This window comes from Macaca nemestrina, chromosome 13 (assembly GCF_043159975.1).
Source record: "Macaca nemestrina isolate mMacNem1 chromosome 13, mMacNem.hap1, whole genome shotgun sequence".
NCBI lineage: Eukaryota > Metazoa > Chordata > Mammalia > Primates > Cercopithecidae > Macaca > Macaca nemestrina.
In genome coordinates, this window is record NC_092137.1 from 107382814 (window position 1) to 107408592 (window position 25779).

Genomic DNA, 25779 nt, shown 5'->3' on the forward strand with positions numbered 1-25779 from the left:
AAGTACAGTATCATGCCCTACAGGCATGCAGCCTGGGAGCAATAGGCTCCACCACAGAGCCTAGGTGCAGAGTAGGCTGTGCCATCTAGGTTTGTGTGAGTGCACTCTATGAAGTTCACACAACGATGAAATGGCCTAATGACACATGTCTCAGAATATGTTCCTGTTGTTAAGCAATGCATGACTTGTACGTTTTTGTATCATTTTTACTCACCATGAGTTTTAAATTTCGGTTATAAATAGCACTCTTTGAAAGCACTATTTTAAAAGCTATATAATTCCCCACTGAATGGCCAGAGCATGATTTATACTGTATAATAATTTTCCTATTGTTGAAAATTTGGACTCCAACATTATTGCTATAATAAATAATGTACTGGTGGAAATGTTTGTGCCTTAAAGTTTTCTGTATTTCAGGCTGTTATCTTAAAATACAGCCCAGAAGTAGAATTATACATGGTTCAACAGCAACATGCAAGAGGACGCCCCCTGCCAGCACAGGGACTTCAACATACTTTAAAACATGAGCCGACTGGGTTGAGAAAGGAAAACAGTATTGCAGAATAGTCTGATACGCATTTCCTTGATCATTAAGAGGCTGATCCATTGTCGTTCTTTTGTAAATTGGGTTTTCATGTCTTTCGCTTGTTCATCTTCTGGGCCCTTACATACTCTTCCAAAATGCCCTTCCCAGTAGAAGAATCTGACTCACTATGTATAAATGGTTTTCTTAAACCAAAAAGATATAATTCAAAGTCAAAGATCAGCTAAGAGAGAAATAATTTAATCCCCCGTTCAGCTACAACAAATATCAAGTGCCTCACAGGAAAGCACCTGCCAATTAAATAAGGCAATCAGATAAAGATAAAACATATGAAACACTTCAGACTTCTGGATAACTCTTGATCTTGAAAACATTTCCCGAATCTTACCTGAAGCATAACAACAGTGTCACCTTCAAAAGTGGCAAACATATCTGTGTCACACCTTAAGCCTGAGATTCAATTTTCCATCATGTAACCCTATTGCAGAAAAAAGAAAAAAAAAAAAAAAACCACACATTTTAAATGTGCCATTTTATCACTATACAGGACTCACATTTTCTTTAAAATTAAAAAATTTACAGAAAATTGAAAAGAGGAAAACAATTCTATTTCTCCTAGCCAAAGTAACCACTGTAAGAATTTTGATTCCTTACATTAGCTTTTAGCTCATGAATATTGTTTTGGTGGTAATAAAAACTATTTGAAAATGGTTGTGTCATCTATTCACAATAGCAAAGACTTGGAACCAACCCAAATGTCCATCAATGACAGACTGGATTAAGAAAATGTGGCACATATACACCATGGAATACTATGCAGCCATAAAAAAGGATGAGTTCATGTCCTTTGTAGGGACATGGATGCAGCTGGAAACCATCATTCTCAGCAAACTATTCCAATCACAAAAAACCAAACACCACATGTTCTCACTCATAGGTGGGAATTGAACAATGAGATCACTTGGACACAGGAAGGGGAACATCACACACTGGGGTCTGTTGTGGGGTGGGGGAGGGGGAGGGATAGCATTAGGAGATATACCTAATGTAAATGACGAGTTAATGGGTGCAGCACACCAACATGGCACATGTGTACATATGTAACAAACCTGCATGTTGTGCACATGTACCATAGAACTTAAAGTATAATTAAAAAAAGAGAGAGAGAAAAAAAGAAAATAGTTGTGTCACATTTCTGCAAAAGATTTCAATAAAGTAGACTGATTTTTTTCCATCTTTCTTCCAAATTCTAATAAATGCCAAGGTACTAGTGATTATACCTCACCGTATGTAGGCAAATGATTTCTCCCCTACCCCCAGCAACCCTTCTGAAAATTAGCCTGTATACCTACAAAACTCCCTGAGAGACAGCAAAATGTCTTAAATTGCCACTCTGCATTTTAATATCGTTAAATACTCTGCACCACAAATTCTCACTCCAGTATTTTTTTCCCTTTTGCTTCCTGAAATCCTTATTTAAATGGCAGTGTTGGCAGTGTTTCTGCACACAAACCAGAGAATCGGCTACACAGGAGAAAGCAAGTTCGGTCCCAAGCAAAACATGAAGGAAGCAAAGCCCGTCTTTGTGTGGCCCCAGGTCCTTCCCCTTCTGAGGGCCTCCGCACTACCTCCTTCTTCCAGCTCTTTGTTCTCCCGGGTAAATCTCCAGAATTGTTCCCTCTGTCCAAGCCCACTTCCACAAATCACTTCTGCCTGTGTCCGTCACGTCAGAGCTGATTGTCCTGTTATTTCTTCCAGGACTATGTGCAACAAGCACTTTAGCTCTGAATAAGGAATGACAAGTTTTGCCTCGATAATATTTTCAAGCCACAGAGGCCCATGGGCAGTCATACTCTTGAATTTCCAGGTACCCTTCATACCTGGGGGACCTGCTCCATTTCTGAAAATGGCCACGGGGTCCTAGAAGCCTGGATTTCTGGGTTCCTGCCGCCCTCAGAGCCCTGAAAACTTGTAAGCATCAGTCCTGCTCCTGTGGGGAGAGCCACCCTGGAAGGCCCGGCCACCTTTCCCTCTTCCCCATCAAGGCTGACTGGGCGGTGTTACCACCTGCAGTTTACAGAAGCAAAGGAGTCCCCAGCAGAAGCCTTAATTACCTTCATAAGGTTAAACTGATTTTGTTCATGGGTAAGTAAATCAGTAACATTTCCAATCAGAAGTTCACATCCCCCCACCCCATAATAATCATAGGATTAAAACTGCCTTGTGGGCAAACCACATGAAATCAGATTCAGATGAAGTGTGGTCCTGCCTCAGAGTGATTTCCTCATAAGGCTACAGTGGACTCATCTTCACCCTTCTCATTCTACAGTGCCCTCTATGCTAGATACTGTGCTGGGACTTCACACAGACTTCCTTTACCTCACAGAATCCCTTTAATCCTCACAATGGCCCTGCGAAGTAGGCATTATCCTCATTTTACAGATGAAGCAAGTGAGGTTCAGGATTGTGTTGGAATGTTCTTGAATCATCTGTCAAGTTCTGATGTGGAAGAAGAGTAACACTAAATATACCACCTGATAGGGTTTGGCTCTGTGTCCCCACCCAAATTTCATCTTGAATTGTAATAATCCCCACATGTCATGGGAGGGACCCGGTGGGAGGTAACTGAATCACAGCAGTGAGTTTTTCCTGCCCTGCTCTCATGATAGTGAATAAGTCTCACAAGATCTGATGGTTTTATAAAGGGTAGTTCCCTGCACACGCCTTCTTGCCTGCCACCATGTAAGACGTGACTTTGCTCTTCCTTCATCTTCTGCCATGATTGTGGGGCCTCCCCAGCCATATGGAACTGTGAGTCCATTAAACCTCTTTCCTTTATAAATTACCCAGTCTCGGGTATGTCTTTATTAAGCAGTATGAGAACAGACTAATACAGTACCTCAGTGTTGAGAAGCAGTGGTTATACCTAAGAAGCTGAGCTGCAAAACACTCAAAATACTAATGTTGAAGAAACAAAGTGCTTTTTTTTCCTGAGCATTTTGCTCTGCTCTCCTCCAGTGAAGGAGAGGGCAACCGGCTCTTTGTTGTTCTCTGACACTTCCACCCTGCCCTGAAGTCAGGCGATCCAGTTTGAAATGACCAGAAAGAGACTCTACTCAAAGGGCAGAACCAGCAAACAGACACCAGAAGTCTCCCAAAGAACAGGCAATGGAGTTCTGGGAGCACAAAGATGTTCTGTATCAGCTCTTCACATACAATAAAATTCCTTTTTCTCCTACCTGGTGAAACTCAGTTGTGAGCTCCTCTTCTAGTTTGAAAGTCAAGTGAAACAGGGTGTTGATTCTGGACTCTACCTGGCCCTCGAGAGCTGAGGTAACAAGGCTCACAGCCCTCAAACAACTTACAGGTAACTGAAAATGAAACGGCAACAAGAAAAATCAAAGTCCAACACATGCGAGGCAGGGTCGTGGTTGTCACGTTGCTTTCCATCTCCTGAAAATAACAAGGTGCATTTATGATCTAATTTCTTTAGAATAAGCCAGAAAGGCCTGGCCTCCCAGGAGTCTCAATCCTTGGGAGCCTGAGGTGACCCACTGAGAAACTAGCCAGGCTTAGAAAGTCCCAGCATCCATGTTCTGGGTAAATGTGTATGTGGCTTAGAGAAAGACCCATGGCATAGAGCAGTCACTGAATGGGGATTGCAGTCTGAGTCTCCTTGAGTGACTTAAATTCTATAGTTGAGGCCTCAAATTCTTGGGGGACAAACGATTATAAACAGTTTGTGCATGTGTGTCTGTATCTTGTTTAACTAAAAATGACCTTTTTGGGTTTTTTAAATTAATTACTAAAAGTAATACACAAGCACTGTAAAAAAAAAAAAAAAAAAAAAAAAAAAAAAAAAAAGGAAGAAAGAAAGAAAAAAGTCATTCACAACCTCCCAAGGTGGAAGGTAAATGGGTGCCTGAGAAAGACCCCAAGAAAGAGGCTCAGGATTGGACTAAGGAGCACAAGGATGGAGGGAGGAGTTGGCGGTTTTGGTGGGGGAGGAAATGAAAGACCCGGAAGCCAACAATGGAGCTGATCTGGGTAAAAGGGAGCCATGGAAAGTTGTGAGAGGAGGAGGGCCATGACCGCACATGGAAGGTACAGTCAGAGGAGACCTTCACACGTCTTTACAGATCAGCACCACAACGTGTGCCTAGAGTAGGGACAGTCATGGAGGCCACTACCGAGGGTCAACTTCCATATGCACTACATACAATGTATCATTTCTACTTCTCATGTCTCATCACTCCACTTTTCAGAATGAAAACACTGAAGTTCAGTGAGGTTTCCCTGCACCTTGCTTGGGTTCATTCTGGCCACACCAGCTTGCCCACTTCCCAGGAGTTTTGCAATCCTGTTCTCATTGTCTGGAACACTCCCCTCAGACCTCCATGGGGCTCCCTCATTTCATTTCCATCTCAGGTCTGAAGAAGTTCCACTGCAAGAAAGGTATCCCTGCCTCTCTGTTTAAAACAGCTGCCCCACCCACCACCTTTGCTTTCTAGCCCCCCTGCCCTTTATTTAAGACAAACAGCCTTATACTCCTCTCTTCCAGCCTCTGGATCTGACTGGGATAACCTGTGGCCTTGGGTAGCGGGTAGCAATTTTCCCACCTGTCCCCAACCCCTGCCTTGTGCTGCTCCGGCCTCTATGTGGTGCTCAACTTTGACTCTGAGATCCTGGTCTTGCCTGGCCCTTACTGAACACTGCTAATGATATATGCAGTCATCGCTGAAAGAAGAATGTGTGCAGAATGGTGAATGGAAACCTTGCCTTAGCTTCTATAGCCTGCGGTGCCGAATGCTGAACCTGGGCAGTGTCCCAGCATCCCTCATTCTCGGGGGTTGGCGGGGAGGGAGGCTAGAAATGGCAACTAGAGGTGACTCAAGCTCTCTCAAAGGATGCGAGGTGGACTTCTATCAGCCCAGCGTGGAGATTGCCATGCCTCACAAAGACCAGGACAGGTGTGGCACAGGACAAAGAGCCCAGGTGAGAGGGGAGGAGGGAGCCTCTCCTGGGCCCCAGTGACAATTGGCCATCAGCTCTTTTCAGGGGGAGGAAGTGGAGATGGAGGAAACAAGGAATAAAGACTTTGCACGTAAAGGGACTTTGAGCAGGTGCCCAAGAGAAACAAAGGCAGAGGGCTTCCTGCACTAGCCACCCGATGCTGAGTGGGATCCACAGGGCTGGGAGAAAAGCATGACTTCTGAAGCTGAATGTCACCCCAGACCCAGCTGGGTCGAGAGCCGACAGCCTCCTGCCTGGGGTCCATGGGGCAGGGCTGGGTTGTGGCCTCAGGCTCAGGAGAGACAGGGTGCAGAGTCTGAGTGCAGAGCCACATGGAGGGCCCTGGCATCCTCAATTAACCCTCTGTCATCTCCCTCAAGCCTTGAGTCAGGCCAAGGGGCCATCCACACTCAGTCAAGCAAGATTCCAAGGTTTGCCCCACTCTGTCCCTGGAACTCCATCTGCCTGGACCCTGTGTTTCATTCAGAGGCAACACGTGAGGGGTCTTGTCTGCCTGGAGGGGCTGTGTAGACCTGGGTAAGCCAATCTCAGGACGAGGTATCTGAATCAAGTCGATTTTTGCAGCAGGTGGAAAAGACCCATTAGCTCCCAGGGCACGGCAGGGACTGCTCTACAGGAGTCATGCCAGGTGCCAAATGTTCTCCTCTCCAGTGAGACCTCCAGGAGCCGACAGATGAGAACCTGCATCTGCCCAGGAGGAAGCGCAGGCTCCTTGGTGTCCCAGGATGCCCAGGGTCCTCTGTGGCATTGTCCAGGGAAGTCCAAAGTATTCTGGGGAAATTGCCATGCCTGCATTTCATGCTCTCCACTCCCACTCCTGCCATGGGGCGTTTTCCTTCCATCTGATGCCCACGGGCTCCCTCAGTCCCCTGGGGATTCGGTTTCATTTCTCTCAGCCTCTGAATTGTCTTGGCTTTAACCGGGGTAACACAGATGCCTGCTCAGCAGGAAGGCTGCCACATCACACATGATTCACAGGCTTCTGTGTCCACTTGGAGCTGCCGACTGAATGGGAGCCTGGGGGATCAGTTCCCTAAAACATCCCTGTCCTTCCCAGCTGAGGTGGTGCTGACTGCAGCGTGAGGGCCCCTGAACCAACAGCGGTTGTTCCAGTTGTCAGGGACCATTCTGCACACAGACTGGCCTGCGTGCTGGGCCAGCCAGGTCTCCCCACAGCCGACACGTGGCCAATGATGCTTCGCTGAAGGTGTATGGGGTTCTCACCCCATATGTCTCTGTAGGGAATCGTTTCATTGCAAGACCTAATCACTGGGCCTTTGCTATATCTCAGATTAAAACTAAAAATTTAGCTGGAAGAGGCCTATAGAAAAGTACAGAGCGTATGCCTGAGAGTGTGTGTGTGTGTGCATGTGGGTGCATGCGTGTGCATGTGTCTGTGTGCACACATGCGTGTGTGCGCGTGTGCATGTGTGTGCATGTGTGTGTATGTGCACACGCATGCATACACAGGCACTATGGGCTACATCATTGTGTCCCCCCAAAATTTCTTTTTATTTTTTTTTGAGACAGAGTCTCACTCTGTCACCCAGACTGGAGTGCAGCGGCGCGATCTCACCTCACTGCAACCTCCACCTCCCAGGTTCAAGCGATTCTTCTGCCTCAGCCTCCAGCATAAGCTGGATTATAGGCGCCCACAACCATGCCTGGCTTTTTTTTTGGTATTTTTAGGAGAGACGGGTTTCACCATGTTGGCCAGGCTGGTCTCGAACTCCTCACCTTAGGTGATCCACCTGCCTCAGCCTCCCAAAGTGCTGGGTGGCATGAGCCACTGCCCCTGGTCCCCCACAAAATTCTTATATTGAAGTCCTAACCCCCACCACCTCAATGTGACTGTATTTCAAAACAGGACCTTAAAAGCGGTAATTAAGATTAAACGAGGTAACTGGGCAACCCTAAAGCAATATTGACTGGCATCCTTATAAGAGGACATCAGGACACAGACACACACGGAGGAACATGTGAAGACACAGGCAGGAGATGGTCATCCACAGGTCAAGAAGAGAGCCTCAGAAGTTACCAACCCCGCCCACACCTGGATCCCAGACTTCCAGCTCCAGAGCTGTGAGAGCAGAAATTCCTGTTGTTTAATCCACCCAGTCTATGGCACTTTGTATAGCAGCCAGCACAGACAAACACAGCATGTGGGAAGTGTTAGCTTGAACCGTGTCCGTTCATGACCAGAGATAAATCAATGTTAACTGCTTCTCCCACATGAACAAATCTTTTGGAGTCTGAGGAAGCCCTTTCCTAAGCCATCAACTCAAGGCACTCAGTAAGTAGCACCTTAGGTTTTCATTACAAAAAGAAATTTTTCTCCTTTCTACATTGGACTCCTGAGTGGGGATATTCATTTGTTTATTGGTGGGGTCGATGGGTAGTGGAAATAAAAGGGTGGTACACAAGAAACAGGTTCCAGCTGAACAAAAAAGTAAGATTTTCCGTGAGCTTACTTTATTCCTAAGAAGGAGAGAAAGAAACACGAGATAGACAGAGGGAACTCTAAACCCATGTTCCAAATGCCAGCGGAAGCCTCAGAGAGGGAAGCAGCCAGAGCCTGGGCTCTGTGAAGCAAGAGCCCACTCGGTAGACAGCTCCTCCACACTCTGCCTTCTGGGTTACATCGAGCCTCTTAGCAACTAATTGTGAGTGTCATGAAGGTTGTGTCCCATTTCAGTGAGAGCCCCACGAAACATATTTTATGATCCAAACTTTGTACATGGAAAGTTTAATATTTTCCTGCTGTTTGTAACATCGCTGAATTTTTTACTATATGATTACATTTAATAAATGTATCAGAACAAATCAGAAACAGGCATTCTTTCCCCCTTTTTAAACAAATGAGGGTAAATTCTGTTCATCGGAAGACGACAAAACATGAAATCAATCTTATCTTATTTGTTCAAGGAGACCAATTAAAAATACAGAGATTGACCCACCAACCAAGAGGCACCGTGTCTTCAGGTGGCACTAATTTTATGCCTGTGACTTCCACCGTGCCCACAGGCGCAGAACCCGTATGTGAGGGGATCTGGGAGCATGGAGAGTCACTGCAACCTGTCTTGTGACAGCTGAGATCTGGGTTGGGTCTCCTGAATTCAGGATTCTGAGTCCAGGGGAGTGATGGCAGGTTGCCCCATCCTGCCGCATGCTTTGAGGGGACCCTGTCGCTGCTGCCCTGCACTCCCATGATTTATTTGCTGGACAGAGTGGGCAGGAGGGAGTCCCTTCATGGATTCTGTCACCGAATGCACACCAAGGTTCCCTCCATCTTAGGGACTACACTACCCATAGTGAACTATAGCCATGGCCCTGTCCTCATGGGAGAGATAGGCATTGGCCAGGTGGACAAATAAAATAGGTAATTAAAAATCTGTGGCACACATGTAATCCCAGCACTTTGAGATGCCGAGGCAGGTGGTTCAGGAGTTTGAGACCAGCCTGACCAACAACCCCGTTTCTACTAAAAATACCAAATTAGCCAGGCGTAGTGGGGCATGCCTGTAATCCCAGCTACTCAGGAGGCTGACACAGGAGAATTGCTTGAACCTGGGAGACAGAGACTGCAGTGAGCTGAGATCGCACCACTGCACTCCAGCCTGGGCAACAGAGCGAGACTCCATCTCAAAAAAAAAAAAAAAGGAAGAAAAAGAAAAAAATCCGTGGCAAATGCCAGAAAGGAAAAGATGGGGGCAGGGAGGCTCTGTAAGAAAACAAATAGCAAGAGAGACCTCCTCCAACCTGGATGCCAGAGATGGATTTCAGAGGGCTTGCTTAACTTGGAAACTTAAATAAGAGAATTCAGCCAATCTGGGAACGGGAGGATGCTTGTTCCAGCTGAGAGAGCAGCCTGTGCAAATGCCCTGAGGCATGAAGAGGCACAGAATGTCCAGGGCCTGGAAAGAAGGCTGGGCTGGAGGTGATGAGTGAGGGGGGAGGGGCCCAAAGAGAAGCCTTTGGGGGCTGACAGGGATCAAGTCACCCGGGGCCTCAGCAGCCATCTTGGGGATTTATTTTATTTTAGGTGAAATGTAAAGTTAAAAATAAATGCTAAGCTTTGGAATCAGATGATTTGTGATTTTAAAAGATGACTCCAGCTGCTGAGTGGGGCACAGACCACAGGTGGCAAGAGACAGAAAAAGAGAGAGAGAGAGAGAGAGAGAGAGAGAGAGAGAGGTGGACTAGCTGGGGGTGGGGATGGAGGCAGACAATGAAGGGCTTGCCGAGCGCTGAGAATAAAAGAGGCAGTTAGCACTGCAGCAGCCACCTACTTATTCACAGGCTGCTCACAAAACACAAGGGCAAATAAAAAACAAACAGAAGATTAAAAAATCAACAGAATCAAAACTGCAGAGGCAGCAGATATTGATATTAGCCTAATATGCCTAGAAAGAGATAATGCAAAGAAAACAATATTCAAAATGTCAATGGCCTAAAATGTTACAGAATCGTTAATGACACAAATCCACATAGTTACCAACCTCAAATGAATCCAAACAGGAAAAATACAACCAAATTTATATTTATACATATTGTAGTGAAACCATAGGTCATGACAACAAAGAAAATATCTTAAAAGAAACAGAAGGAAAAAATAGACTACCATGAAAAATTACTGGTAGATAGCTGATTCCTCAGCAACAAGGAAATCCAGATAAGCAAAACTTCAAAGTGTTAAGAGATAATAACTATCAACAATGAATTCTATACTGAACAATATGTAACTTTTCTACATTGAGATGAAACAGACAGAATCAGACAGTAACTACAGACCCACACTAAATGGTGTTTAGAAGAAAGTCCTCCAGAAACCAGGAAATGACTACAGAGATGCAAGAAGGAATTGTGAGCAAAGAAATTGGGAAAAGGTGGTAACTCTAAAGAAAAAATGATCCCACATAATAATAAATATGATGGCTAATTTGTGGGATTAAAAACACAGTACTGGAGTAGTGGACAACAGTAATTTAGAGGGTGGGAGCCGATGATTAGTTAAAGCAATCTAAGCTCTTCTATTATTGGGAGAAAAGAATGCTAATAATTAACTTTAGACTTTGCAAGTTAAATGTGCATGTTAAAATTGCTAGGGTGGCCACAAAATAAGGACAAGTAGAGTGAAAACCAGAAAAGGGAAAAATGGAAAGGGGAAAATAAACACCATAAAGCTGAAGGTTGTAAGTCCAAACAAGCAGAGATAAGACTCAACAAATAGAAAATAAGTGTAAGATGGAAAACATAAATTCAAATATGTCAGTGATGACAATAATTACTTGGACTAAACAGATAAAATGAGATTATCAAGGTAGATTCAATTTCGAAGATAGACAAACATTGTTTATAAGACACATAAACACAATAACACAGAAAAGTTGAAACTGTAAGGATATAACAGGTAAATGCCAACCAAATGGAGGCTTTTGTCCTTATGTTAATGTTAGACAAAACACATTTTCAGGCATTGCTATTGATAAAGGGAGTCAACTACATAAAGATCAAAGACTCAATTCACTAGGAAAATATAACAATTTAAAACTTATAAACATCTAATAATGCAATGTCAACATAATGAGACTGAAATTGATAGAATTACAAAGAGTCACTGATATGGTTTGGGTTTGTGTCCCCACCCAAATCTCATGTCCAACTGGAGCAGGGGCCTGGTGGGAAGTGACTGGATCATGGGGTGGATTTCCCCCTTGTTGTTCTCATGATAATGAGTGAGTTCTCACGAGATCTGATCATTTAAAAGTGTACGGCTCTCCCTGACTTATCTCTCTCACTCCTGCTCTGCCATGGTAAGACATAATTGCTTCCCCTTCACCTTCCGTCACGGTTGTAAGTTTCCTGGGGACACTCACCCATGCTTCCTGTACAGCCTGTGGAACTGAGTTAATCAAACCTTTTTTTTTTTTCATAAATTATCCAGTCTTAGGTAGTTCTTTATAGCAGTATAAAAATGGATGGATACACTGACAAATCCACTCTCAACAGTGGGAGATTTCAGCACACATCTCTCAATAATTGATAGATCGGTCAGGTCAAAACCTCAGTAAGAATAGGGCATATTTGAAGAATGCCACTAAGAAGCTTGATCTATTGGTCACCTTTGAAACCCTGCATCCAATTGCAGAAGACATACTCCTCTGAGGCACACATGGAAACTGACCAGCCTCTAGACCACAGAACAGGCCATAAAAAAATGTCAAAAATTTTTTTTGAAATTTTTTGAAAAATTACACGGGCCGTTTTCTCTATGACGGAATTAACTGAAAAAAATATATATATGTAGAACAGTAATTATAAAGATAATAACAACAAGAACTGTAACTAAAAAAAAAAAAAGTCACTAGTATACGGTGGTTACACTGCCTAGCCAAACAGCCTGGATTTGAATCTCAGCTCCGCCAACTCGGGAGCCGTGTGATCTTGGGCAACTTGCTTAAACTCCCAGTGTCCCATTTTTCACATACATAATATTGGGGTCAGAACAGTCCTTCTCTGTAGGGTCATTGTGAGAATTTATGTTAATGAATGTAAAGAGTGAAGACAGATACTTGACATAGAGTAAGAATTCTACAAATGTTGGCTATTTTTTTTTTAACACCAGACATTAGAAAACTGAAAAATATAATCAACGAATTCATAGGTCAAATAAGTCACCATGGAAATTAAAATAAATTTAGAATCAATAAACTGAAAATCTTATATATCAAATCATGGTTGAGATAACCAATGCAGCATTTAAAAAGAAAATTTATCACTTTAAATGTTAATAATAGAAAAAGAAAAATGGAGAAAATAAGATAACATTCAAATTAAGATACTATAGGAGGAGCAGGAGAATAAACCCAAAGAAAGTAGAAGAAAATAAGTAATGGCCAGATATGGTGGCTCGCTCCTGTAATCCCAACATTTTGGGAGGCTGAAGCAGGAGGATGGTTTTAGCCCAGGAGTTTGAGACTAGCCTGGGCAACATAGTGAGACCCCCATTTCAACAAAAATTTTAAAAATTTGCTGGACATGATAGCACACACCTGTAATCCCAGCTCCCTGGGAGGCTGAGGTGGGGGGATCACTTGAGCCCAAGAGCTGTGATCACGCTACTGCACTCTAGCCTGGGTGACACAGTGAAACCTTGTCTCAGAAGAAAAGAAGTAATAAAGATAAAAATCAATGAAATAGAAAAACCAGATATAGTGGAGAGGATCAACAAAGCCAAAAGTTTATTATTTGAAAAAATATACAAAATAGATCAAGTGACAAGGTGGTTGTGGAAAACAAACAATATTAGAAATGGCAAAGGGGCGTAACTACCCATACAGCAGGGGTTAAAAAGAGCAAAGGGTATCATAGACTTTATGGTTGATAAATTTTAAAAATAAGAAGAAACGGACAAATTACTAAGAAAATAAAAATTAGCAAAAGTGACTCAAGAAGAACAGAAAACCTGAATAGCTTATAACCAGGAAAGAAACAGAACCAATCATTTCACATGTTCTTAGAAAGAAACCACAAGGTCTGTTTAGCCTTATAGTTATATTTGAAACAAATATTCAAGGAACAGATAATTCAATTCTATACAAACTCTTCCAGAGAACAGAAAAATAAGGAACACCACCAAGTCATTTAATGAGGGTGATGTAGCCTGGATATCCAAACTAGATTAAGGACACCCCTAGAAAAGAATAGCAGAGGCCAACCTCATTCATAATCACAGAGCAGAAAACCCTAAACAAATATCAGGAAACGAAATCAGCAGCTTTTTAAATACACACACATACATCATGACTGAGTTGTATATATCCTGAAACGCAAGATTTGTTAACATTAGAAAATCTGTTAATGTAAATTCACCACATTAACAGATTAAAGGGAAGAAAATGTGCAATCATCTCAATAAAATAAATGCAGATAAATAATTTCCATAAAATGACCATATTTAAATTTTAAAACAAATCAAATAAATCCAGATATGCACAAAACTGTTTATAAATGAAGAGTAAAACAGGCTTTTCCTTAACATAATAAAGAATATCTGCACAAGTCCCACATCAAATAATATCCTTAATGGTGAAATAGTAAACACATTTCTTTTAAAGTCAAGGATAAAATACAGGTGCCTGTTATGAACCACTTCCTTTAACCACTGCATTGGAAGTTCTTGCCACTTCTATAATATAGACAAAGAAACAAATGTAAATGATTGGAAAGGAAGAACCAAAGCTATCGTTTTTCTCAGATGATAGGACTATCTTCATAGGAAACCCAAAAGAACTACAAACAGATCGTTAGAATTAATGTAGCAATTTAACTAGGTTGTTGATTATAAGATAAACATACAAAATTAAACTCCATTTCTATACACCAGCTTTACAGTATTAGAAAATATTTTTAAAACTACCACACACATTATAATAGATATCTGCTCAGCTGCTATTTTTTGGGAACTGTCTTAGCACCTACAGAGATGGGGCGTCCGCCGGCACGCTCATGACACGTTCATGGCTGAGTTGGAAAGGACTCTGACTCAACTGAGATGGGGATTCAGCATTTGATCTGAGAAACACCATCTCAGAGTGTGGCTGGAAAAGAGATGCTATAAATTCCATAGCAATGGACAGTCACAAATGCAGAGAAGAGCAAGAATGGGCAGACACCAAGAGGGGCAAAGGCTGAGACTATGGGTCCCGAGAGAGACCCCCTAGCATGGAGTCAGGGACTCCAGACCCCTTTCCAGTCCCTGGTTCTCATGAGAGCTAAATTCCAGAACTTTCTCTCTCTCTCTCTCTCTCCACCCCCCCTACCTCTTCCTCCTTAAGATTGATTCTTCGTTCTTGCTGGAGAAAGTTTATAATTGATCTCTTTTACTTGCATCCCAAATGATCTTAACTAAGATGATCACAAATTCAGAAGTCAACTTGTAAAACTTCATCTCCCCGCCACCAACCTTCTGGTTTCCTTGCTGGGATATGGGGTGAATCCTTCTGGATTGAACTGGCTCAAGGGAGAGTAAAATGAGAAAGTTAAACAACATACAGTGGATCCAAAATTTGGCAAATTGGCCCAGGATCTATGCCAGTTCTGTCCATTATTCTCTCATATGTCTGGCTGCTATCCATTCCTTATGAAATTTATAATCGCCTTGTTTATGCCCTTAAAAATGTTGGGCTGAGACCCTCAAAGGAATGCTGCCAAATAAAATGGATTATCCCTGGGTCATTTTAGCAATCTCTCTTTTCCTTATCAGTGATGAGGGTCAGTTTTACTGCTGGCTACTCTCCCCCTCTAATTTGCCTGACAAGATAGGACCTGCTAACCTAGGACCCTCACAAAGATGACATATGGACTTTCTCACCGGGGAGCGATTTTTTCCAGTAACCACAAATTAACATCAAAAGACAGAGGATTGTTTAAAAGCCATGGACTTATGTTAAATGAGGGTTAAGTGTAGAACATTCATTAACATGGAACCCAGAGGGCCAGGGAAGAAAGTTACCACCTGCCAAAAAAGGGGACAAGGTCCTGAATTAGGGATAATAGCCTTAGTTTGGAAGGCCTGTAGAACCTTTGCCTCTGCGTTTTAGTAGATTTGGAGAAATAACATCTCACTTCTGGCCTTGTTCGTCCTTCCATGGTAAAACTCTAAGGATAATAACTCCTACTCACAGTACTATTGGAGGATTAAAGGTGACAACATCTATATATGTCCCTAGTGCTTCTTCATAGCAGGGACTCAAGAGAATGTCAGGGAGCCAAAAATGCATTTTCTTTTTTTTTTCTTTTTTCAAAAAATAAGAGCTGATTCCTCTAATCTTGGAGCAAGGTTCTTTCAAAGTTGAATCATTTATAACCACAAGGTGATTTTTATTGTGCTGTCTTTGTAAATCCCTGTAGCCAAATAGGTTAGGGTCAGCAGAATGCTCAGAAAATAACAGCAGAGGAGAGGGGAAGCCTAGGCTTTAATCCAGAGCCCCAGAACTTTGGGATTTTTCTTGAAGGCTCTCGACCCTTCCAGAAAAAGAGATCTCTGACCAATAAAATAAAAAGAAAGGGAGTTGGTCAGAAACCAGCTGATGCCCTGGAAAAATGAGACTCTTGAGCAAAGAGTTTGGCTGATAAAGTTGTCATGGTAACCACTGAGAAGGCCCTTCTACTAGGGGGCCATATTGACACTTGGACCCCAGACAGATCCTTCTTGGGAGGTTTGCCAGATCCAGCCTTGGACCCTCTGAGTATGGACCATGCTTGAACTTCTTCCACCCTACCCACAAGTCACTTGGCATTATGATGAAGCTCAGCTCAACCCTGTCCTGCCCATAAACGCAATCCCAGCCAGCTGGACTCAACTATTCATGACCCAAGCACCAGCCAGAATTTTTCATGGTTCTGCTTCTTAAGAAATTGTATAGGGAGCAAAAGGGCCTCTGCCACATCAGATCTAAGTCAGGCTGACCTACTGGTCTGTAGTGAAACGTACATGTCTCAGGGGTTGCTGTGAGAAGCTAAGTATTTAAACAAACACCATCTATGTTACTCCAGGGAATAGTAAGTCTACAGCATCCAGGTTGGAGGGGAGACCCCCGAATGACTGTCTCTGCTCGCACCAGTCTGCTGCTTGCCTGGGGTCCACTTTGCCTGGAGGACTGTTCCAGATGAGCTTTGAGTCCCCCCGAGGGCTGGGCAGGAGCCCACTGTGCTCTTGGATTTTTCAATCTATTTTTTTTTTTTTCATAGTTCTTCTGGATCTTCCTTGGTCCCTGGCCCCTGAGTGGTCTTAGCTGTCGACATTCACAATCTCTCTGCCCTTCCTCTACAGCCCACAGAAACCAGGAGCCACGTGGAACAAGCAGGAACAGAGGCTACAGGCTCCTTCAGGAGTAGAGTAAGGGTTTGAGCTGCAGCACGTGGGCTTTGCAACATCTCTTTGTGATTCCCAGAGATCTGTTTTGTTTATTTCAGGCCTTGGCTCTGTTCCAAGGGTTGGTTGATGCCAGATAAATGAGGTGGTGTTGAATGTCCCTGAGGAGTTAGTCCCGGGACAAAGTCTACTGAATAAGCAGAGGGCTCTGCCTCACATCACTTTCTGAAAAAACTTACAAACACTTGCAATTGCTTCAGCGTTCCCTATGTAATCATTAAATATAATCGCTCAGTCACTGCCCGGCTGGATTACATCTCCAAGCAGCAAAGAGCAGCTCTGCGTCTAATGTGAAAGGAGGGATCAGTACATGTTTGCTGATAACCTTATCACTGGGCTGGGTTGCAAAGCTTTTTTGAGACTTCACTGCACTCCAATTTTGTAGATTTTTTTTTTCACTCTGCTTTGGCCGTTTCTGTTCTTCTTCGTGAAATTCTGGAACGCACTGAGGAGAAACAGGGCAGCTGGGGGCAGAGATGAGAAGGCTCTCCACTAATGTGGGAAGACATAAAGTCCTGCTGTGGAGACTGGCCCTGAGGGCACGGTGACGCAGGAGTGGCACCTTCTGGTGTTGGTTTCAAAGGAGCCAAGATGGAGGGCACAGGCCCTGGCCATGGGCATCTGGGCTTAGGTAACACAAGGGCCAGGAGACACCGCAGGAGGTCTTTGCGAAGAATGTGACTGTGCAGGGCCAAGGCCAGCAGCTGGGCTTGAGCTCCAGCTCTCCCCAGTGGAGGGGCAGTGGAGACCCTGTGTTGTGTTCAGGTCCCAGGCCTGTAGACCCCCATGCTTTGTTGTCAACAACGGCTGAGAAAGTGGCTTTCCTCCATGGTCCAAAGCCACATCCAAGGAACCCCAATCAGGCAGCTCCCATGTGTGTCTAATGGGTCCTGGTGGCAGAGGGGGAGAAGGCAAAGAAGGAAAGAGTTCAGATCTTTCAGTGTGATCTGTTACTACCTCCAGCAAAAGGGAAGGGAAGGAGAATCCAGTTTTATTGAACATCTACCATGTTCTGAGCCTTAAGAGAGAAGGAAACTGAGGCTCCCAGTGGTAAAGTCCAAGATCACAGAGCCCTGACCATGAGATTCCAACCATACCAAAGCCAGCAGCTCCCCTTCCATGACAAGGGACCTGTCCCATCTCTCAGAATGCCCCCTCTCCAGAAATGCAAGATCCAGGGCTGTCTCCCCTATTATTCTCTCAGAGGAGTTTAGAAATTCAATCTAAGTTTGCTTAAATATGGAGAAAACAGGCAATGTGAAAGTAGAACTAAATATCAACAGTCTGAAGAACTTAGTTGACCCCACCCAATCCTTAAAGCGAGAAAGTGGGAAATGAAGCGAAGCTGCCAGGCCTGCCTCACGTGACTAATCAGAGCCAGCAGAGTTCGGCTCTCAGGCAGCGTTCCCACAAGGGCAGGTGAAGGGTTTTCATCACGTTCAAATGAGGCCAGTTTGATTCTCCCCTTACATGCGAAGATTAGAGACTGAAATGCAGAACATGTGTAAGGATGAAGCACTGGCCACTGGGAATGTCACAGCTGCATGCCAAGAGCAGAGCTCTGCCAACTCCTGTTCCAGCCTCTCCTCGACTCACCAAAGGGGATTGGGGTGAGTAATTTCACCAAATCCCACCTCACTTCTCTCGGCTGTACAACAGGGGGAATTAGCAGGAAATCTCAGACCGACTAATAGGAAAAGAAGGGTCTGGTCCTGGTGGTTGACTTCCACCACCATGGGAAGGTCCACCCCAACTAACGCTAACCACTGGGCAGCTCAGCAAGGCATGTCTATAGATACCCAGAAACTGAGGCTTGGGAAGTGAGGACCTACCCAAATTCACATAGTTGGAAAGTTACAAGTTAGAGCCAAACTGTGCTCATCCCATTAAAGAGGACTCTGCAATTTTGTGAAGCAGAGAGGGCAGAAGCCAGCACAACTCAATTTGTATATGGCAGAGTGGTTTGGAGCATGAGCTTTGGACATAGTCTCTGGGTTTAAGACATGGCTCTCAACTTCATACTGAGTGGGCAAAAGCTGAAACTATTCCCCTTGAGAACCAGAGCAAGACAAGGATGCCACTTTCACCACTCATATTCAGCACAGTACTGGAAATCCTAGCCAGGGCAATCAGGCAAGAGAAAGAAATAAAAGGCATCCAAATAGAAAGGGCAGAAGTCAAATTATCTCTGTTTGCAGATGACCTAATTCTAGATATATAAAACCTTATAGTATCTACCCAAAAGCTCTCAGAGCTGATAAACAACTTCAGTAAAGTTTCAGGATAGAAAATTGATGTACAAAAATCAGTAGCTTCTATACACCAGCAACATCCAAACTGACAGCCAAATCAGAAAGGCAATTCTATTCACAATTGCCACAAAAAGAATAAAATACCTAGGAATTCAGCTAACCAGGAAGGTGAAAGATCTCTACAATGAGAATTACAAAACACTGCTCAAAGAAATCAGAGATGACATAAACAATTGGAAAAACATCCCATGCTAATGGACTGAAATAATTGATAGTGTTAAAATGGCCATATTGCCCAAAGCAATTTACAGATTCAATGCTATTCCTATCAAACTACCAATGACATTCTTCACAGAATTAGAAAAAACAAAACTATTTAAAAATTCATACAGAACCAAAAAGAGCCTGAATAGCTAAGGCAATCTTAAGCCAAATGAACAAAGCTGAAGGCATCACATTATTTAACTTCAAATGATAATACAAGGCTACAGTAACTAAAGCAGCATGGTACTGCTACAAAAACAGACACATAGACCAATGGAACAGAATAGAGAGCCCAGAAATAAGGCCACACACCTCTGATCACCTGATCTTCGACAATAATGACAAAAACAAGCAATGAGGAGAAGACTCTCTATTCAATAAATGGTGCTGAAAGGACTGGCTAGCCAAATGCAGAAGATTGGAACTGGACCCGTTCCTTACAGCATATACAAAAATTAACTCAAGATGGATTAAAGATTTAAATATAAAACCTAAAACTATAAAAACCCTGGAAGATAACTTAGGAAATACCATTCTGGACATAGGCCTTGGCACAGATTTCATGACAAAGATGCCAAAGCAATTGCAAAAAACAAAAAAATTGACCAATGAGACCTAATTACATGAAAGAGCATTTGCACAGCAAAAGAAACTATCAACAGAGTAAACAGACAACCTACAGAATGGGAGAAAATATTTGCCAACTATGCATCCAACAGAGGTCTAATATCCAGAAGGAACTTAAACGATTAACAAGTGAAAACCAAACAATTCTGTTAAAAAGTGGGCAAAGGACATGAACAGACACTTTTCGAAGGAGACATACATGCGGCTAACAAGCATATGAAAAAATGCTCAACATCACTAATCATTAGAGAAATGCAAATTAAAATCACAATGAGATACCATCTCACACCAGTCAGAATGGCTATTGTTAAAAAGTCAAAAAAATAACAAGACATTGGCAAGGTTGCAGAGAAAAGGGAACACTTACACACCGCTGGTGGGAATGTAAATTGGTTCAGCCACTGTGAAAAGCGGTTTGGTAATTTATCAATGAACTTAAAACAGAATTACCATTGGACCTAGAAATCTCATTATTGGTTGTACGCCCAAAGAAATATAAATCATTCTACCATTAAGACACATGCACGTGTATGTTCATGGCAGCACTACTTACAATAGCAAAGACATAAAATCAGCCTAAATGCCCATCAATAATAGACTGGATAAAGAAAATGTGGTACAGATACACCATGGAATTCTACACTGCCATAAAAAGGAATGAGATCGTGTCCTTTGAAGCAACAAGGATGGAGCTGGAGGCCATTATCCTAAGCGAACTAACACAGAAACAGAAAACCAAATACTGCATTCTCACTTCCAAGTGGAAGCTAAACATTGAGTACACACAGACAGAAAGAAGGGAACAACAGACACTGGGGTCTCCTTGAGGATGGAGGGTGGGAGGAGGGTGAGGATAAAAAACTACCTATTGAGTACTATGCTATTACCTGGGTGAAAAAATTAGCTGTACACCAAACCCCCATAACACACAATTAACCTATATGACAAACCTGCAAATGTAACCCTGCAAAAGAATAAAAGTTAAAAAAAAAAAAAAAAAAGCATGAGGCCTGGCGCCGTGGCTCATGCCTCTAATCCCAGCACTTTGGGAGGCTGAGGCGGGTGGATCACTTGTGGTCAGGAATTCAAGACTAGCCTGGCCAATATAGTGAAACCCTGTCTCTACTATAAACACAAAAATTAGCTGGGTGTGGTGGTACGTGCCACCTACTTGGGAGGCTGAGCCAGGAGAATCGCCTGAGCCTGGGAAGTGGAGGTTGAGGTGAGCCAAGATCATGCCACTGCACTCCAGCCTAGGCAACAGTTTCAAAAACAAACAAACAAAAAAATGCATGGCTCTGCCACTTTTTAGCACTTAAACTTTGGCAAATTATTTAATCTTTCTGGCCTCAGTTTCCTTCCTGTGTAAAGTAAGACTAATAATAGTATTCACTTAATTTGAGAATTAGTTAAGTTACTCCATGTAAAGCACTACTAAAGGTATCTACATATATAGGATGTGCTCATGACTGTTAACAAAACAAATAAAATGCAAAGAGACCCTGCAGCCACAGGCCAGGACATACCTGGGTCCAGGGCCCTAAATATGCTGTGTCTGCTATGGCAAAAAGCTGCCTTTTTATCAGCACAGAGAATCCGTAGGAAGGTCAGGTTTGGGGTATCAGGAGCACTGAGCCCTATGGAGTTTAGTACCTCATCTTTAGGAGGTAAGGATTTCCTAACACTAAGAGGCTTGTAAAGCTGCAATAGGACCTGTGTGCAAATGCAAAGAGTAAGGGGGTCTCATTCACCCAGTGACTTCTGCTCATTCCATACAGCAAAGCTGAACTGAGCCTGTTTAGGGAGCTTCCCCAAGTGCTCCGGGGGTGGCTTCCCACTCTCCTCCTCTGGACGTAGCTTCACCATATCAACATGGGCTCTAGAGTCAGCTAAATCAGCCTTCAAAACCCCTGGTGGGATATGGGTCCACCCAACTGCTCTGAGCCTCAATTTTCTCTTTTTCCTTCCTTCCTTCCTTTCCTTCCTTTCCTTCCTTCCTTCCTTCCTTCTTTCCTTCCTTCCTTCCCTCCCTCCCTTCCTTCCCTTTCCCTTCCTTCCTTCCTTCCTCCCTCCCTCCCTTCCTTCCCTTTCCCTCCCTCCCTTCCTTCCTTCCTTCCCTCCCTCCCTTCCTTCCCTTTCCCTTCCTTCCCTTTCTTTTCTTTCTTTTTCTTTCTTTCCCTTCCTTCCTTTTCTCTCTTTCCCTTCCTTCCTTCTTTTCCTATTCTCTTTCTTTTCATTCCTTCCTTCCTTTTCTTTTCCTTCTTTCCTTCTTTTTCTTTCTTCTTTCTTTTCCTTCTTTCTTTCTTCTCTTTTCTTTCTTCTTTTCCTTCCTCCCTTCCCTTCCTTCCTTCCTTTCTTTCTCTCTCTTTCTCTCTCTCTCTCTCTCCCTCCCTCTCTCTCCCTCCCTCCCTCTCTCTCCCTCCCTCCCTCCCTCCCTCTCTCTCTCTCTCTCTCTCTCTGTCTTCTTTCTTTTCCTTCCTTCCTTCTTTTATGCTTTCAGGGTCATACTCTGTCACCCAGGCTGGAGTCCAGTGGCGTGATCTTGGCTCACTGCAACCTCCACCTCTAGGGTTCAAGCAATTCTTGTGCCTCAGCCTCCCAAGTAGCCAGGATTACACCACCATGCCCAGCTAATTTTTGTTTTTTTTTTTTTTTTAGTAGAGATGGTGTTTCACCACGTTGACTGGTCTTGAACTCCTGACCCCAAGTGATCCACCTGCCTCAGTCTCCCAAAGTGCTGGGATTACAGGTGTGAGCCATGGGGCCTGGCCACATCAGTTTTCTCACCTATAAATTGAAGATAACCAAAGTAGCCACCTCATAGGATTATGATTTGGTTCCTAACCATTTAAAATTGTAATATCCTCTTGAGGAATAGTCCCCTTGGTCATTATGAAATGATGTTACTTATTCTGGGCAATATTCTTTGCTCTGAAATCAACTTTGTCTGATATTAACATAGTCCAGCTTTCTTTTGACTAGCATTAACATGGTGCATCTTTTCCCATCCATTTATTTTTAACCTACTTATACTTTTCTATTTGAAGTGGGTTTTTTGTAGGCATATAATTTGGTCTTGTTTTTTTATCCAGTCTGACAATTTCTGCCTTTGAATTCGGATATTTACATTTTAAGTGTTTATTAATATAGTCAGGTTTAAATATGCCATTTTGCTATTTGTTTTCTATCTGAACAATCTTTTCATTCTTCCATACTTCTTCTTTTCCTACCTTATACATCTTTAATTTATCACAGTCTACTTTCAAATAATAGCAAATGACTTCACATATAGTCTAAGGACCTTACAATAGTGTACTTTCTTTTCTCCTCTCCTGGCCTTTATGCTATTGTCATGCATTCTATTTTTACGGATGTTATAAATCTCACACTACATTGTTATTATTTTTGTCTAAGCAGTCAGTTATCTTTTAAAGATATTTAAGTACTAAAAACATCATGTATTTATCCATATAGTTACTACTTTTGGTGCTTTTCATGTCTTTGTATAAATCTATATTTCTATCTGGTATCATTTTCCTTCTACCTGAAGAATTTTATTTAATATTTTTTATGATAAGATCTGTTGGTGATAAATTCTCTCAAGTTTTGCAAGTCTGAAAATATCTTTTTTATACCTTTGCTTTGGAAACATAATTTTGTTGCATGTAGAATTTTAGATTGATTTTCTTCTCTTTCAGTACTTTAAAGATGCCATTCTACTGTCTCCTTACTTGCCTTGTTTCTAATGAGAAATCTGTTGTCATCCTTATCTTGGTTCTTTTACACATAATGATACAGGAGATAGAAATAAATTATTTAGGCAGATAGTGAGGGCAAATGAGTCCTCTGCAGAACTTCCCTTCCAACAAAAAGCAGTCCCAGAAATAATTTTTTTCTAACGAAGAGCAGCCTGAAAGATGGCGCTGCAAACATAGATAAGGAAGCTGGAAGCTTGCACGGGGATGTCGGCAGCTGTCCAGTGACGTCCAGTGTCTTGCAAACTGTTTAGCATACATAGATTGTCCATTTTTTGATTGTTTCAGTCAGGACGGTATATCTGCTGCCTGTTGCTGCATCTTGATCAGAAGTCTGCTAATGCTGAAACCTCAGGGCCTTGCAATTCCATGCACGGTGTACATACAGTACGGTGCTCCTCACATTACCTGGCTTCCTGGGAACATGTACCTAGTACACTGTTCTGCACATAAAGAAAATTTAGCAATACTTAGCAATGATTCTTAATCAGCAGTCATTGGGGCTATGAGGTGCTTGCATGAATATGAATTATGAAAATTCCAACCAGTATTGTTCATTTAATGATCATATTGGGGACAATTTTTCTTTCTTGTGTAAAATCTCATTTCTCCCAGGTTTTATGCACAAAAAGGAACAGATTATACCACAAAGGTAAAGATAGTTAGAAAAATTAGAACTCAGAAACAAAGGAATTAAAAGACTAAAATATGATTTAATTCCAGAGTTTCCCTTCTTTTTGTACTCTGCATGCATCTACCTCACTGCTAAGAATGTTGTTTAAGTAACAGAATATTACTCTTGCGACATTCAATCCAAAGAAAGCGCAATTGCCAAGGTTCCTGGAGAAATAGCTAGTTTAAGACTTTCTCGTGATTTCCTAACACAGAGTGATAATGTTATTAAAATTGACCACCAAGTGTTATGGAAACATCAATTTGTGGAGAGAAAGAATCCTGGAATCCAAAGGTTTCCACAGAGCAGTTCAAGAGCAACAGTGCTGGGACCATGAATTCTCAGTGAGGCCAAATGTGAGGGGCTGCTGTGTGCACTCATTCCTCCCAGATCCAAGATAAACCAAGCCGTTAGAAAGAACTGATCGCTTTCTGTGTCAATGCTCAGGAGACAGTTGAAGGCCTTTATCTCTTTCCCACTTTCAAATACAAATCTTAAGTCTCAAGGGCCAAATTAATAACATTCCACTGAAAACTAAATTATCATATTTTGGTCTCAACAGAAGCCAGATTTTGGTTTCTAGCAGGGCTGGAAAATCTATTCCCCGGAAACTCCAGCTTCTTTTGATCACCACAGACACACTCTGATGACCTGCAGCTCTCAACTATATATAGCAACACCCTTTCTGTTTGATCAGTGAGTCTGGGCTGTGTTTTGCAAACAATAGGCTACAACACATGAGCAGGTCATGAAATCAATTTACTGTATCATGACTCGCTTTTTAAAAAATGACACAAAATAAGAAAATATGAGAGCACCTCACAATAGTAAGGCCAGTACTGTTTCATAAAATTTCTTTTTTCAGTTTCACATATGTGTGTTTGTAAATACTGGGTTGTAAAGATTTGTAAAGGAAAGCACACCATTTACTTCACGTTAAGGTCAAAAGAATTGGAAAACCACTGGTCTAGAAACTAATCAAGCATTCCGTGTTCAGCTGCTGGTGGGAGTGGAAATTGGTTTAACCTGTACTGACAATACCACTCATCATTTAACTCAGGGGTATCCAACCTTTTGGCTTCCCTAGGCTACACTGGAAGAAGAAGAATTGTCTTGGGCCACACATAAAACACACAAACACTAATGATAGCTGACGAGCTAATTTTAAAAATTGCAAAAAAAAGTCTCAAATGTTTTAAGAAAGTTTATGAATTTGTATTGGGCCACATTCAAAGCCATACTGGACTGCATAAGGCCTGAGGGCCACGGGTTGGACAGGCTTGATTTATTTTTTTATTTTATTTTTTTCTTATACTTTAAGTTCTAGGGTACATGCGCACAACGTGCACGTTTGTTACATAGGTATGTATACATGTGCCATGTTGGTGTGCTGCACCCATTAACTCGTCATTTACATTAGGTGTATCTCCTAATGCTATCCCTCCCCACTCCCCCCACCCCATGACAGGCCCCGGTGTGTGATGTTCCCCTTCCTGTGTCCAAGTGTTCTCATTGTTCAATTGCCACCTATGAGTGGGAACATGTGGTGTTTGGTTTTTTGTCCTTGTGATAGTTTGCTGAAAATGATGGTTTGCAGCTTCATTCATGTCCCTGCAAAGGACATGAACGCATCCTTTTTTATGGCTGCATAGTATTCCATGGTGTATATGTGCCACATTTTTTCAATCCAGTCT

At 42.6% G+C, this 25779-nt stretch overlaps 1 protein-coding gene across 13 annotated transcripts in view; it reads right to left on the bottom strand.

Moving 5' to 3' along the window:
• LOC105471812 (acyl-CoA oxidase like) overlaps positions 1–25779 on the bottom strand; it is a 382094-nt gene that overhangs the window by 141054 nt on the left and 215261 nt on the right. For 12 of the 13 annotated variants that reach the window (XM_071077117.1, XM_071077121.1, XM_071077118.1 and 9 more), the window contains 2 exons: positions 3784–3915; positions 933–1022 (listed from right to left, as the gene is read on the bottom strand). In XM_071077117.1, coding sequence (XP_070933218.1) covers positions 1002–1022; positions 3784–3915 — 153 coding nt within the window. In that variant the 3' untranslated portion in view covers positions 933–1001. The remainder of the gene's footprint in view (positions 1–932; positions 1023–3783; positions 3916–25779) is intronic. The other variant, XM_071077119.1, reaches the window with a different exon arrangement.